The 15,044-nt window shown below is 44.2% G+C and overlaps 1 protein-coding gene across 1 annotated transcript in view; it reads left to right on the forward strand.

The window, feature by feature from the left end:
- Positions 1-6,376: 6,376 nt before the first annotated feature.
- The window catches only part of NPSR1 (neuropeptide S receptor 1), a gene marked incomplete at its 5' end in the record, with an annotated part of 19,427 nt that continues 10,759 nt past the window's right edge, over positions 6,377-15,044 (forward strand). The window contains 3 exons of the mRNA XM_010291737.1: positions 6,377-6,480; positions 6,822-6,915; positions 12,065-12,265. Of these exons, the coding sequence (XP_010290039.1) occupies positions 6,377-6,480; positions 6,822-6,915; positions 12,065-12,265 (399 nt within the window). The remainder of the gene's footprint in view (positions 6,481-6,821; positions 6,916-12,064; positions 12,266-15,044) is intronic.

A 15,044-nucleotide genomic window follows, 5' to 3' on the forward strand; every position in this document is an offset into this window, starting at 1 on the left:
GGCAGAGAGCCGGGGTCCTTCCACCATCTAAGCACAACCACATCTGCTCCACGTCAACACTCCTGAAAGAGCCAAGTTCAGCGCAGGCACTGCAGCGGGCTCCTGGGGGCTCCGTGTTTTAAGAGCTAAAATGTAATAATTTTAAAAGGCATCTTCCAGGTATCTTGCAGGTATCTTGTCTTACAGGTGCCCAGAGCAGGTACATAACCTATTTCACCATCAGCTGCTGAATGAGAGCAGAGGGGTGGGTACGTTTTCTAGCTAACATGGTTACAAAATTATTTCTAGTTCAGTGAATACCCGCAAAGCCAGGTCTGGTGTTTTCTCTCCTTAGCTGGCAGCACACCAAGGTGAGGCTGAGCGAGCAGCAGCGGCTGCCTCACCACCTAAAGAATCACGGCCGGCACCCTGTTGCTGTAACAGGGCAGCGATGCCATTTTTGTTTTTAAGGGCCTATCACTCTGTTGCAGACAGGTGTTAGTAAACCCCTGCGTCCGACGCTTCCAGAGGGTGCGATCTCTGGAGAGTGGCAGGTGACGGGAATGCACACGGTGAGGTCCCAAAAAAATGAGCCGTGTGAAATGCTCAGCCCTGACGAGGAACGCGCACCCCGTGTCTCGCCTTGCAAAATGTGGCTGCTGCTGCGCTGCCTCGTGCAGCTTGGTGCCGTCAACGAAGCAGAACAAAACACCCCTCGTTAAAATAGCATCACTTGGAAAGAGACATGGAGAGAGGGATGAAATTTCAGTAGGAGGCACCAAAAAGTCATGGATCACCACATCCAACTTAATAGGGCTGTTCTCATCAGGGGAAAAAATGATCAAACCGCAGCTGAGACGATGTGTGGTGCTTTTTAACCACCGCAGCTTACCAGCAGTCTGCTCTCCCCTCCTGACAGAAAAGACTTTCAGCATCTTTAGGGTAAGTTGTCTTAAGGGAAGAGTGGTGTCAGTGCTAATAATCAAATGATAGCGATATTTTCCTGGAGACTTGCTAGCACAGATTTTTGTCTCAACCTCCTTAGCTGTAATGAAAGAAATACCCTGAAGTCTGCACAAGGTACATCCCTTTGGCAATGCCATCAAGTCAATGAATTTCTATGAACAGATTAACTGGGACAGTTATAACCTGCCTCTATTCCCATGCTAGATTGTTAATTACCTCCATTTGTTTTCTATAATGGACTTCTATCTCTGTGGAGGGTATTTTGCCACAAAAATTTGTCTCATGCACAGCAACAGCAAGCCTGCATTCAAAACTGTCCCTCCAAGGGCAGTGTTTTCTTTTTCACGTTGTTGTGCTCGTCGGTCACGCGAGGCAGTGCCCGCCACCCGGGTTGCTGCCATCACCCCCTGAACCGAGCGGTTCCTGTGCTCAGGTGCGTAGAGGCACTACCTGCACTCAGTCATGCCCATAAAAAACCCAAAGGGATTTTGCTGAGCACGATGGAGACTTGGGTGAAATTGGTCTTCAGGGCCCAGGATTTTCGTAGGTTGTTTCAGTACCTGCTGTATTTCCCAGCCGTAGGTGCTGTAGCACTGTGTTCAGCATGTGTCAGTCTCCTCTAGGAACAACAGGCTGCTTCTCATTCTCAGTTGTTTTCTTGGGTTTTTTAATAAATGCTGTTTAAAAGTGCTGCATTTTGAAAAGCTGACAGGTTTGTAAAGGCAGATACTAGTCTGTCTTTGAGGACTGGCTGCGGCCATGGTGGTGACAGGGAGGAGGCAGCTGAAGGGTTGCAGACCTGCCCGGTTCACATGGATCCAAGTTGTGCGAAACCCAACAGGCCATTTGTCCCTCCCTCTGCACCCCAGGCAAAGCCATCTTTCCTCCCTACCTCCCTCTACTTTTTCTTATTATTGAAGTCTCATGGAATTTTTCTTTTAAATTACTTTATAGAAACTCCACCTCCCCTCAAGAGCGAACTGCTACCATCCCGATCACACTAGTGCTGTTGCCTTCTCTTCATCAAGGGATTATTTTGTCTGCACCATTTTGTGAATATGTATTTGGCTTATGTTAAAAGTCACAAACTAATCACTTGCCGGTATTTTTATTTTCTATCAAGAGAGAATATGTGTCATTAACTGATTTTCTGCCTGTTTTTCTGAGGAATTAAATGAGCCTATAACCACTCGGTTGCCTAGCAATGCAGGCACTGAACCCCAGTACATGCACCGCTTCTTTGTAAAAAAAGAGTGTTGAGAAAGCAGTGTCGATGACAGGCCTGCACACAGTTACATGTGAAGGTTAATTAGCACTGTTTTCAGGAACGAGCTTGGTGCTATCTGGCCCAGGAACATTCATCAGTGAAGGAACGCAAGCATCTAATGTGCAAGCCACCAGCTTAGTAAGGGGCAGTGAGGATACCAGCAGTAATGAGGACACTGAGGTTTAGAGTGGCGTATCGGCTACGTTGGTTTCCTATACCTGACATTTACCACTTAGGACGTCAAAGATGTCATCCAGCGACACGCATTGAGGTGTAGGCTTGTCAAAAGCAACCAGGGAACGTGTGATCTGCTGAGACCCCATCACCGAATCAGCTGACTTCCAAACACTAACCTCTATCACAGCAATTCAAATTACTTGACAAATTAGTATTTCAAGACACTGTGGTCGTGGCTGTGATTGCATCCGAGATGATATGTGGGTGAGGAGGATTCATCTACCAGTGACTAACGCTCTGCCTGTAACTCCTGGTCCGCGTATCGGATTTATAGCACTGGCACACTGCGGCTTGTAGGCTAAATTAGTGTTGTGAAGGTGTGAAAAACGTGAAATTTAATTATCGCGGCTGCGACGAACAGTAAGATAACAGAATAATGAGCAGCACATTCATTGACTACATCACTAATAAAGGTTTGTACCACGTCCTTGTGGTGCTGGAGGCGGGGAGCACACAGCAAGAAATGTTCAGGTGGGACATTCGGAGCAAGAAGTGAATACGGTGCTCTTAATCGGCGGGTCTTGCAGGTATGCTCAGCACAGGGGTAACCAGTTAGCTGACGAGAGAGTGGATAACAGGTGTGCAACAGAAAACAAGGCACAGAAACAACAGATGAGGGTGCATACAGCAGGGAGCAGCAGCACAAAGTCTTTGCCATAATTTGCCAGTTTGCTGCGTTTTTCCTGCCTGTTGTCTGATCACCTGCACGAGGAACATCATCTGCTCGGTGGCCATCTGTAAAGTCACCTGTGTCTGCGGGACGAACCCTCTACGGGTGTGCAGCTGGGTCAGACTGAGAGAGTCTGGTCCTTTGAAGAGGTGGGATAAGGAACCCCCTCTAGAGCAGGCAGCAGATGGGCGAGGGAATGAGAAAAGTTGTTCTGGTACTTGGTAGGATCGAAATGATGAGAGAGATTTCTGAAACCTGTCGAGGGCATGAAGATGTTGTGTGGGACAGTGTTTCTATAATTAAGGGGTATTGAGGAATCTGACTAATGTGGCACGCACACGCGTGTTGTGCCCAGGGGCACACGCTCGGAGGAGTGCGTGCTGAGCCCTGCACAGCGATCCAGAAACTCATCACAAAGAGCTCTTAAAATATACCGCTGGGGGAGAGGAGCTGTGGCTGCCAGCATGAAGAGGCTGTGAAGTTTAAACTTTGCTTAAAAGCCTCTGCAGTCACCTGAAAAACCTCACTCAAAGGCTTTCAAGGGAAAGACAGTTTTGAGCTGTCTTTAAAGCTCCTGAACTACCTAAGGCTGTAGCCTTAAGGTAATGCCATGCAGAGGGAACAGACCTGTAGCATGACAAAGATGGAGCTGATATCCACACTGTGCATTTGGGCCAAGTAGACCCCCCGTGGTCCATCAGCCTGAACACTACCTGGAAGCTGCATGGCATGGGGTGCATGAGGGGCACCCCTGGAGAAACGCTTTCAGGTTGAGCATCAGCCAAAGCAAAGGCTCATTCACCTGCAGTTTCTCTACCATGTGGGGGCCAACCGCAGGTTAAAAAATTCACTCTCTGGGACTGCCAGGACACTGGCCCATCTCTCACCTCACCTGCAGGATCCACCTTCAAAGCTCTCTCCTAGTGTGTTGGGAAGGGATGGCACAATGGTGGTGCGAAGAGGGAAATGAGGAGACAGCTGAGGTGCCTTCCCTTTTCCCTCCCTTTCCTCTAGAGAGCACAGAGATGGGCGGGAGGGAGGGCAGCCCCCACACCCTCCTCCTCCAGAGGGAAGCTGAACTCCCCTTTACCGCCTGCTTGGCGGGTGCTCAGACCATCAAAAGCTGGAGGATACGCTGAGGTGAAGCTCTATTGATGTGTATTACTTTGAACCTATGAATATTTCATTACTGGAGAGAGAGAGAATATGAATCAATAATTCAGGAGTAAGGAAAGAGGAAAGCCTGGGTTTGAACCACTGCTGGAGGATGCGTTTCACTTTTTGAAACAAACTCTGTCGTTTCTTCAAAGACCATCTTAATTATATACACCTACAATCTTTTCCATAACGTCTTAAAGCCACTATACTCAATTAGAGGAACAATCACCCAACAGTCTAATCAATAAGCCAGATTTAACACAAGGTTTCAAACCACAGTCTTCCTTCTGGAGGTCATCTCTGTTCCAGAGGACCAGATCCACTGGAGGCAGGGGAAGAAAGAAGAGAGAGAAAATGTGTTGGGAAACACCAGAAGAGGGAAGAACAAAGCAGAATTAATCGAACTATAAAGTCATGAGGAGGGAAGCAATGTAGTTACGCAACAGCAGTGATATTTCTGTTCTAATTTCATTTTGAACCGAGCCTTGAAGAAAAAGAGGAGGTAAAGGATTACTGATACAGAAGAAATAATCTTAGTTTTCCAGTGAAGCAAAACAGGTTGCTGCTTCTAAAGCATTAAACTGAGTTCTCAATTTCCAGCTAGTAGTGTCTGGAATGTCTGTAATTTCAAAGGGCTTAGAAGAAACTTGTTTTGCTAAATCCATACCTGTTTGTTTGCAAATACTGTTTCAAAATGCTTGCTGCTCAAAAACATATGTTTTGAAATTGTTGAAATATATTGTTTCCAAAAGCATACATTTCAAACCAAAGTCTTCTGATACGGAGGTTAGAATGCCTTTATCACAGTAAACTTTAGAGACGGTTTTTGAATGTGTAAAATGGTGTCAAAATGAAACATTTTACCTCACCGCTCTAAATTTTTTTTACATACAGATTGAAGCTATTTCTTTGTATTACTTGTTTTTGTCCTGACAAATTGCACAAATTGTTTTCCCAACCTGATCTCTCCCCTTGTGGTAATCTGTGCAAGAAGAGCAGCATGCTATGTTATTTGAAGCGGCAGAACACTGGATGGATGCACATTTTCTTCCACAGGCAGCACTTAAGACATTTATCCTGTCCTACAGCGAGAGAACTTTTTTATTATCTTGGTTTTAAAGACAAAACTTAATATTGCCCATATGTACAACAACAGTACCAGCTTTTGCAACTCCTTTCTAAAACTAGCATCGCTGTGAGTGCTCATTTGTTCAATAAAAGCAGAACAAAGGCTGGAATATCTCCCCAGATTTTCTCAAACAAAAAAAAAAAAAAGAAAAGAAAAGAAAAGATGGCCTGAGGTGTATTTATTTTGGTGAATGCAGTCTACAGGAGAAGTACAGTCATAAGTAGGTTAACTTTAAGCTGACAGGGCAGGCTTAGTCATTAAATAATTAAGTTTGCGGTTAAAATCCTGACAAAATCTCCACTAACTTCAGCAGCATTTGGATTTTGCCCCAGGTGCTTTTACAGGAGGCATATTTCTTTTTACAGCAAAATAAAAGACAAAGAAAAAAATGACATTAAATAGTTCAATATTTGGCACAGCTGGGATCAAGATGACGCACTTAAGCACTAACCTACAGCTTCTCCAGCGCCGTGTGTTACCCACACCTCACGGAAAAGCTGGGGGCCCTTAGCAGGCGGCGGTGAGCCCAGCTAGACTAGGACCTGCATCCAGCCCGGGGCTGACGCGGCCATCTCAGCTGGCCACCCCCCACCCCTTTATTAGCCACGGAGAGAAAAGGGCACTTCCAGGGTGCAGCTCGTCCCGGCTGCTTGCAAGGCCGGCCAGCCCGAACTGCAGCGGCAGGTCGTGCTCACGGGAAACCAGATGCAGGCTCTGATGCTTAGAGGAATCTCACCTCGCCTGCCTGAATGGGCTGGTTTCAACGGAAAAGAAAGTAAAACCACAAAACTTTCAGTGTTTTCTGAGGCCCTCCCAGCTCCTTTAGCATCCTTGACCGACCGGTCATGGCATGGCTGCCCTCAAGACTGGGGGAGCGGGTACATCCCGAGGGTCATACTTGCCTCCGTGGCTCACCTGCGGTCATATGTGTTGCTTCTCTTAATGCTTCTTCAGTTCATTTCCTTTGCAGATTCATTCACAGGACTCATAAACATAATGACTGACATCATTTGGCGCTACACTGGAGATTTCATGGCTCCTGATGTCGTCTGCAGAGTTGTTCGCTACTTCCAGGTATAGAAACCTCATGCTCCCTGTATGCCCAAGCTTGCGTGGCTTTGTGTCGCCACAGCAATAAACCCTAACAAAAATGCTGTATAGACATTGTTGTAGCATCTAGTAGTGCTAAATGCTAAAAGAGTTAATTTAAAGTTGAAATACTTTTAATTAAAACATATTAAATATTTTAAATTTTGTGGACAAGATAAAGGAAAAAGTTCTGGGTGAAAATACAAGGGTTTTTTTTCTTTTTTTCAGTGAAAGTTTTCAAATATTCTTAGTTCAGTGTTCTCGCTGCACACCATTTTCTGCAATAAATGTGTCTCAACTGCTGCCTCATATACCTTCTGCCCCAGGTGGTCCTTCTATACGCCTCGACTTACGTCCTCGTGTCACTAAGCATAGACCGGTATCATGCCATAGTTTACCCAATGAAGTTCTTGCAAGGAGGTAGGAGAATTTTTGTACCTTGCTACCACTATGGGTATTATTGGACAGTTCTTTAGCTTCAAAATCCTTAATCTTGTTGCCATGAATTATTCATTCATGCTGTAGTAACATTTGGACTCTGTTACAGTTTTCCAAATGGCAAAGGAGCTGTGGTTTCGAGATTTATTAAGCTGCACTTAGCCCTCAGCAGTTTTTATAAGCATTGTGTTAGCAAAGAATGAAATGACATTTTTAAAGTATGGAGGTTTTCATTATCTTCCAGAATGTTGAAAAGGTTATTATGGGCAAAAGCTATCCCTTGTAGAGCTATACTGACTCTAGGAGCAGCAACAGCTATATTGTCTATTTATTCACACTAAAAAATAACTTAGATACAGAGTGCAGTACTAAGAATTCATACAATAGTTTGATAAGAGAACTTCAAAAGCTATAGTGTATAAGTTTGGATAACTATTGTTTTCTTGTAATTTCTATTATTTGTTATTTTTCCAGCACTCAAACATACCCTAGCTGCTTAGCAGTACAATTTAAAGAACATGATTTCTTTCCTACAGGGCCTAAAGTGGGACGTTAAGTATGTTGCACTGAGTGAATAAACAGAAATAGCAGGTGTGGAGGAAGGGGAACAGTTACAAGAACCATGAGGTCCTCACTACAAGAAGGACGTTGAGGTGCTGGAGCATGTCCAGAGAAGGGCAACGAAGCTGGTGGGGGGTCTGGAGCACAAGTCTTATGGGGAGCAACTGAGGGAACTGGGGTTGTTGAGTCTGGAGAAGAGGAGGCTGAGGGGAGACCTTATCGCTCTCTACAACTACCTGAAAGGGGGTTGTGGCGACGTGGGTGTTGGTCTCTTCTCCCAAGTAACTAGTGATAGGACGAGAGGAAATGGCCTCAAGTTGCACCAGGGGAGGTTTAGATTGGGTATTAGGAAAAATGTCTTTGCCAAGAGGGTGGTCAGGCATTGGAACAGGCTGCCCAGGGAGGTGGTGGAGTCACCATCTCTGGAAGTGTTCAAAAAACGTATGGATGTGGCCCTTCAAGACATGGTTTAGGGAACATAGTGACGCTGGATTAATGGTTGGACTTGATGATCTTGAAGGTCCTTTCCAACCTTAGTGATTCTGTGATTCTGTGATTCTGTGAGGTCTGGAAGATACACTTTAATCAGACACAATTATCATTCTTGTTTTGGAGTCATGATGGCTTTTAACAGCCTGCTCTATTCAGGGGATGGCATTAATGGTCCTTTCTGTCCTTAAAAACCTACGAATCAACCACAGCCCAGGCAGTGGTGCAGCTTTGGCAGAGGTTAAAGCCTGAAAAGTTCAAATACTTTGTGAAGTTTAGCCTCATGTTCCCCAGCGTGCAGACCAACATCTGCAGACCGGCGGGGACTGATACCAAGGCTTTCTCGGCGGGCTGCAGGACGCACAGCGTGCGCGGCGGCTCCCGCCGACCCTGCGCCCGGCTTGGGAGGGCTCAAAACCCACCTGAAGCACCGACTGCCGGCGGAGCGGGGCGAGCTGTGAGACAGGCTTGCTGACGTTTCGTCTTCATGCGTGGCACAGGAAAGGCAGCACTTGTTAAATTACGGCCTGGGCTTCGTAAAGAATTTGGTGGCTAATCTTTGCAAACCACTCGGTAGTTGGGGGGGAAAAAAAAGCACCAAACCACCTCAAATCTTTATAAAAGCCTTTTTTTGACTCAGTCCCATTTCCTACACCTATACCATAAAGTTTTTTTCTTTTCTTTTTAAGAGTGGGGAAGAGCAGACATAGCAGCCAGCCGAGGGGCAGCTGGGTGCAGCTCTTGGTGGGGGAAATAGGCCACGAGCAGAGGTAACGCTGGCAAGGCTCGCCTGCCTCTGGCAAGGGCTGGCTACACATCGGTGGACAAGCAAAGACCACGTTCAAAGGGGAGAAGGAGGCAGCTTTAAATTCAAAAGGACCCTCTAGAGTGGTATATTTACCATAGCAACTTCATGGAATATACATAAATATTCACCCTTTGCACGCAGCTACTCCTAGCAGAGGTGTCGTGGCGGGGGCTTTTGAAATCTTAGCTATTCTGCAGGCAGAAAACAAAGAGATTTACAGAACTTTGTCATTGGTAATGACACAGAGAAACTTTTAAAACAGTTCTGAGCCAACTTGTGGCAAATTTCTTTCCAAAATGAAACACTCATCCCCCAAAATCATTCAATCAAGAAACAAAAGAGTTGTTCCTCCTTACCAATTTTAAAAATTACATTTCCATGTAGCCTTGATATATAATTTTGGAAAAAAAATCAAACATTTTGCTTTGAAAGTGTCAAACAATTTATTTTTTAAGAACTGTGATTTAGTTACTAGCCTCAAGTCATGTTAAAAGACATTTGCATGGCTTCTAAGAAGACAAACTTCAACAGTTGAATATTTTATACTCACTTTTCAAATACATAAATGACCACAGAAAGTTCAGGATGTGGAAGAATTACACATTCTAATCCTAACGCTTTTACTGTACGAGGCACGTAATTCAGTAACCAAAGGGGTCATTAAAAAGAATTGTCAAACAAAGATCAAAACAAAAAGAAACTGAGAAGTTATAGCAGAAGACATTTTGTAAATATTCTGCCATCTTGAAAAGACATCTGCAAGCAGTATACAAACTACACAGCAGGAGACAACAGCACTGCTTAAGTAAAAGACAAAATCCAAGTAGGTGTAAACTCTCCCTTACACGGCTCTGGGCTGCAAATGACGCTAAGGTCCATCAGATCAATGAGATTCTGGAACAGTTCTCTCTCTGGATTTAAAATCCAATTTTAAAATGGCACTCGCTTTATAGAAGGGTTGCATAGCGCGGAGCAAAGGGGATGGTGACATGGGTCCTTCAGGGGAGTCAGCGCCAGAGCTCACCCTGAGATTCCCTCTTCACCCTGGCATGAAAAAACTCTCCATTTAAAGAGCAATATTGCTTTTAAAGGGAAATACTGAGAATGGCTGAATAGAATATCATATTTCAAAGGCTGTTATTTATTTGATTGCATTTATAAACTGATATAGTTCTAGTTATATGATTTGCTGACATTCAGAGCATATTAGAGCATTTACAAAAAACACTATAAAAAAACACTGCTTGTGAGGCAGCCAATTAGCATTAGTCTCATAAAACAAAAATCTACTTACCTAGATGCTATAAGTGGTGCCCTGTAAAGCCCTTTGGCCTAGCAAGACCATATTCTACCACATATGGGGGACACTTAAAGACAAGATTAAATGAACATTGCAGGTAAATGTTTTATAAAACACAAAGATAAAAAACCACTCTTGCCCAACCCAAATTGCCCGCTTCTCTTCAAATTAAGGGCATTGCTACACAGTGCAAAAAATACAGTATATTATCCAAGTATGACTTTTTCCCCTTAGAAATAGAGACGTGGGCCCCACTGAGGCTTGTATGTTACGTAATGCAAGTAGCTAGCTCACAATGTAAAACCTCTTTCTGTCAGGAAATGTTTTGTGAAAATACTCTTAATATTTCTCCTGTTAAGTTTATTCCATTATGCTTTGGGAAACTTTACAGATCTCCTTTGCCTGTGCAATATTTACAGACTTAATCTAACCCTCTCACTTACGTAGATGTCATCAGAGTTCCCTTAAGCCCTAGATTAGCAAGACTGTATTTTGCTGAACGTGAGTAGCATTTAAAAATGAGCAGGATAAGTGAATATTTGCAACTGATGTTTTATAAAGCATAAAATTACTTTTTGAATGTTTCTCCCACACGCTTTCATATTGCTTTTTGAGCTTCAAGGAGGAAAGACGTTCTTCTTGATATGCATAATTTAAAGTGATTTTCTATTTCACACACAACCTCGGGTATTTTGTAGGACAATAAAGTATTTCAGCACCAAAGCTTTCCAGATCAAAAAAATCTGTCCCCATCTGTTCCTCTTGCAATCTGACTCAGGAGGAAGAACTGCTGCTGAGAATCACTGGTACTCCACAGATCAGCCCTTCTCCTCCACACTTTTCAGCTAGATCTACCTGGATCTTAGCCAGAAGATGTGGATTTGTGAAAACAAAAGCCTTGGGTTTGTTTGCCCCAACCCACTGATTTTTACAAAATCCCATGGGTGCCACCAAGCATCATTTGGTTTCCCACCAGTTTTCCCCACTTGGCAATGGAGGGGGCCAGAAGTCAAGGGGAAGCAGTAGCCCAAACCTGCCAAGTGTTTTGGGATCTTTCAGCACCTGATCTTGACCAGCAGGGTCTCCTAGTCAGTGTCTGTTGTGACATATGAAACAGGACTGAGCACTTGAGCACCAGCCCACCATCATCTGCCCTGTCTCATGGTTAGCAGTCCACCCTTGGTGTGGCTTGGACATACGCCCATCAACAGGAGCTGAGTTTGGTCCCCACCATGATGCAGAGAACTGCAGGAGATGCCTGGGCTCTCCAAGACCATGTGTCTTTGGGGCAGCAAAGTTGCAGCTGGAGTCAAAGACAGTTTGTTGTGTAGTTTTGTTTCAATCCTGAACTGAGGTATTTTCTCTTTCTTGATAGGAAATGTTTTGCGAGCTTTCTCGCTTCAAGGTGCCTCAAAATGTTTAATTTCTGTTCCAAGGAGGACATTTCCCTCACCAGTGCACTCCAACCTAATTTATGTTTTAAGTAACCCCTCCCAGTCTCAGTCTTCTTCCATTATCTGTAGCACAAGGACTCCTTTTTTCTCTCTGTGTTCTCCTGCTGATCGCTGCTTTTCTGTGCCAGGGTACGAGCGTGCAGCAGGACAGGCCTGCGGTCCTTCGCATTCATTCACGACGTTGTCTTGGTGGCATAGAGGAACCATTTACACCTCAAGTTTCTGGCTTGCTGACCCTGACCAGTGCCTTCCTCATAGGGTTTCAGATTCAATGGGCCCTTCACATCTTTAAACAAAACATGTAAAATCCAAGCCCATGATGACATGACCGTTTATCATAAGAAGCAGATGAAATCCCCATTCTCCTTTGCAGTCTTTGCAGCATCAGCTAGCTGCAGCCCAAAATTCCCTTTCTTCACCCAGTTTCTTCCTCCTCCCTGCCTTTCTATCAGCACTGCTACAAGGGGCTGGTCACGCCAGCACCCCCATTAACACCGTCTGTTTGATTCTGTTGCACAGAAAGACAAGCGAAAGTTCTTATTGGAGTGGCCTGGGGTCTCTCTTTCCTGTTTTCTGTACCAACTCTGATTATTTTTGGGAAACGGAAGCTCTCCAATGGGGAAGTGCAGTGCTGGGCTCTCTGGCCTGATGACTCCTACTGGATACCCTACATGACGGTGGTGGCTTTCCTGGTGTACTTCATTCCTCTGATCATTATCAGGTAAGCCTGAACCGCAGTCAGCGAGCGTGTGGTGAAAGCTGTCAAGTGTGCAATCAGCTTAATGCTTTAATTTCTACTCATTCATTACGATTTCATTTCTACATCTGCCTTATAGCTGCTTCAGGTTTTATCACATAATGTGCGGGTCACTGTACTTGCCCCGGGTGTTCTCCATGCAGCATTAATGGCCAGAAACATTTTTTCTGAAAAAAGGACTGAATCTCTAAGTGTGTCCATTTATCTCCACAAATTCAGTCTTGAAGCATATCTTTATAAATCCAGTAAGAACATCTAGCTGTTATGACAAAACACAGTTTTAATAAAAGAATAGGAAACCACACTTAACACTAATTAAACTAAAATTAACTTAAAGTGCTCTCAAGCTTCATAGTACTAGAAGAGTGTTTCTTCACCAGGATTGGAAAGAAATCTCTAAGTGGTTGAAGCTGACAACCACTCCTAAAATATGAACAAATGAAATATATCCCATTTTGTAATGGGAAATCTGAGCTGCAAATATTTGAGACCGATTTGCCCAAAATCACAGAGATGATCTGCAGCAGAATCTGCTTTTAAATGGATGTCAATTAATATCCCAGACTGTGCTTGGTGATCAGTGAATTTTCTTCCCTCTGGGGTGCTGCCATTAGCCACTGTTAAACAAAAATTATCTAGCCATGAGGTGCTAATAATGCAAAGGAGGAGTCAAAAACTGACGTGGAAGAGGAGCAAGGTTTCTTAACTACCTTGAAAGGTTGTCGGTGGCAGCAACTGGTTTCCCAAGCCTAGAGGTATTCCTTTCCTTTCTTTCCCTTTTATTCTCTTTCAGTAGCTCAGTTACAATAGGATTTCTTGGTGTCAATCTCTTCTTCTTAGTGGCAAAGACTTGCAGAGACTCCTTTTGCTCCCCGTAATTTGGTGACATGCTGTTTGGGCTGTGAGAGAGGAGCTGTGTTTGCATGTCCTTTGGACATCTCTCATGGTCCATCTGCTTTTCCAGCAGGTGATGAGCCATGAGCCTCAGTTAGCTTCCTGCTCGTTAGCACCCCAGGTGAGAGCAGAGTGGGGGGCCTGATCTTTTCTAGATGATGACAGGACTGGATGCATAAGCTAAATAGCGCAGGCCTTGTTGTGGTTTTAGTTCCTTTCCAGTTGAGTTGTGCCTTGAAATTTTTTACTGTTTAGGCATAGTGATTAGGTTCTGCAGCTTCTAATGGAAACAAGTTTATCTCTGATAGAACTGAAACCACAGGAACATGGAAAGCATGTTCTGCTTGAGGTCATCTAGCTGACTCATTGAGACAGATCCAACACTGATCAGTGTTGGTCCCTAAATAGAAGGGACAATTTTTATATTTTGCTCCTAACAGATCAGTTTGCTAATCCTTCCATTTTTGTGCCAGATTGCACAGACATACAAAGAAAACCATGACAAGTTCTCCCTGAAAAAAGGACATGACAGCAATAGAGGAAAACTACTCCCAGATTATCTAATCGCTCTTCCTTCCTAGACAGGATCATTTCTCTTTGTATGTTTGCCTGTATCATAAAAACAGCCTACTCTTAAATAAACCAAAGAATATTCTTGGGAATATGTAAATAAAAACGTGGCTCTGCAGCCCAACACTAGCAACAAAAAGAATAAAAACACAGAGAAGAGACAAAAAGTAATTCAACTGTGCAAAAGAAATGGCACTAGAAAACCTTGAGGCTGGCTGTTGCTGTGAGACGAGTTTTGTTACGAATTTTCTCAAGTAGCTAGCAATCAGGAAACTCTAGCCAGCATCTTAAGTGTTTTAGGAGAAAGGCCCATAGCCTGTCCAGTTATTAGTGTTCCACAGGTGTGTGAAACATCTCTTTCACACTCAACTCACAGATTCACATGCTTTCTATCGCAGATCCGCCACTCCTTTTTACATGGCATATATACTTGTTTGGCAAGAAAAGGCAAGCTGTATAGCAACAATTTTTTTCGGAGCTGCTGACATTACGCTCCCCTCCTCCCTGCCAAAGGAAGATATTCAAACCAGGTCAGCTCTGTGACTCGCTTTACAGTAAATCCCCAGAGCAAGAAGGCGATGAAGACATGAGGGAAAGTCAGCGAAACGCCCATTTCATGAGATTGCCCTGATGGCTGAGACATGAATAAAGCACCCTAAAATTTTTGCAGCTTTAACTTTAACCGACTTCCACATGAGAAGTTTATGGCAGGACAGGAACTTAAAACCCTGGCCTTGGAGCCACGGGGCAGTGCGGTCCCCAAACACGTTCCCATGCCAGTGTACACGAACACAAATGCTCCCACGTCCTTGCCAGCAGAAGTCAAATTCTTGACAGACTCTAAGTGGTACTGGGCACTGGGAGGAGGGAAGGGGAGTGAGCCAGGGAAGGACTTTTTTGTGCCCATTTATTTCTAGTCGTCAGTGATACTATTTTCTTCAGAATAGAGAAGATTGTCTAAAACCACATAAAAAGAGGATTACCATCAGGGCAAGGTCAGCAGAGACATTATGAACAAACACCATGCAGTTTGGAAAGAACTGGCTACTTTTTTAGAACACTTTTTCAAGTTTCAAGCATACAGCTGAAGGTTGCCACTTCCCAGCTGATGCATCTGTAAAACATCTGTCCACATAACCTCAAGGCATGACATCTATTTCTTTAAAATTTCCTGGCAGTCTGGAAGTTTAAAGCTAATCCACCTCATGTGGCTGTAGCATATAAATACTCTGGTAAGCAGTCTGCAGCTAAAGAACAGCAGGAACGGGTTATAATGTC

The sequence above is a fragment of the Phaethon lepturus genome, unplaced genomic scaffold (genome assembly GCF_000687285.1).
Source record: "Phaethon lepturus isolate BGI_N335 unplaced genomic scaffold, ASM68728v1 scaffold7350, whole genome shotgun sequence".
Lineage (NCBI taxonomy): Eukaryota > Metazoa > Chordata > Aves > Phaethontiformes > Phaethontidae > Phaethon > Phaethon lepturus.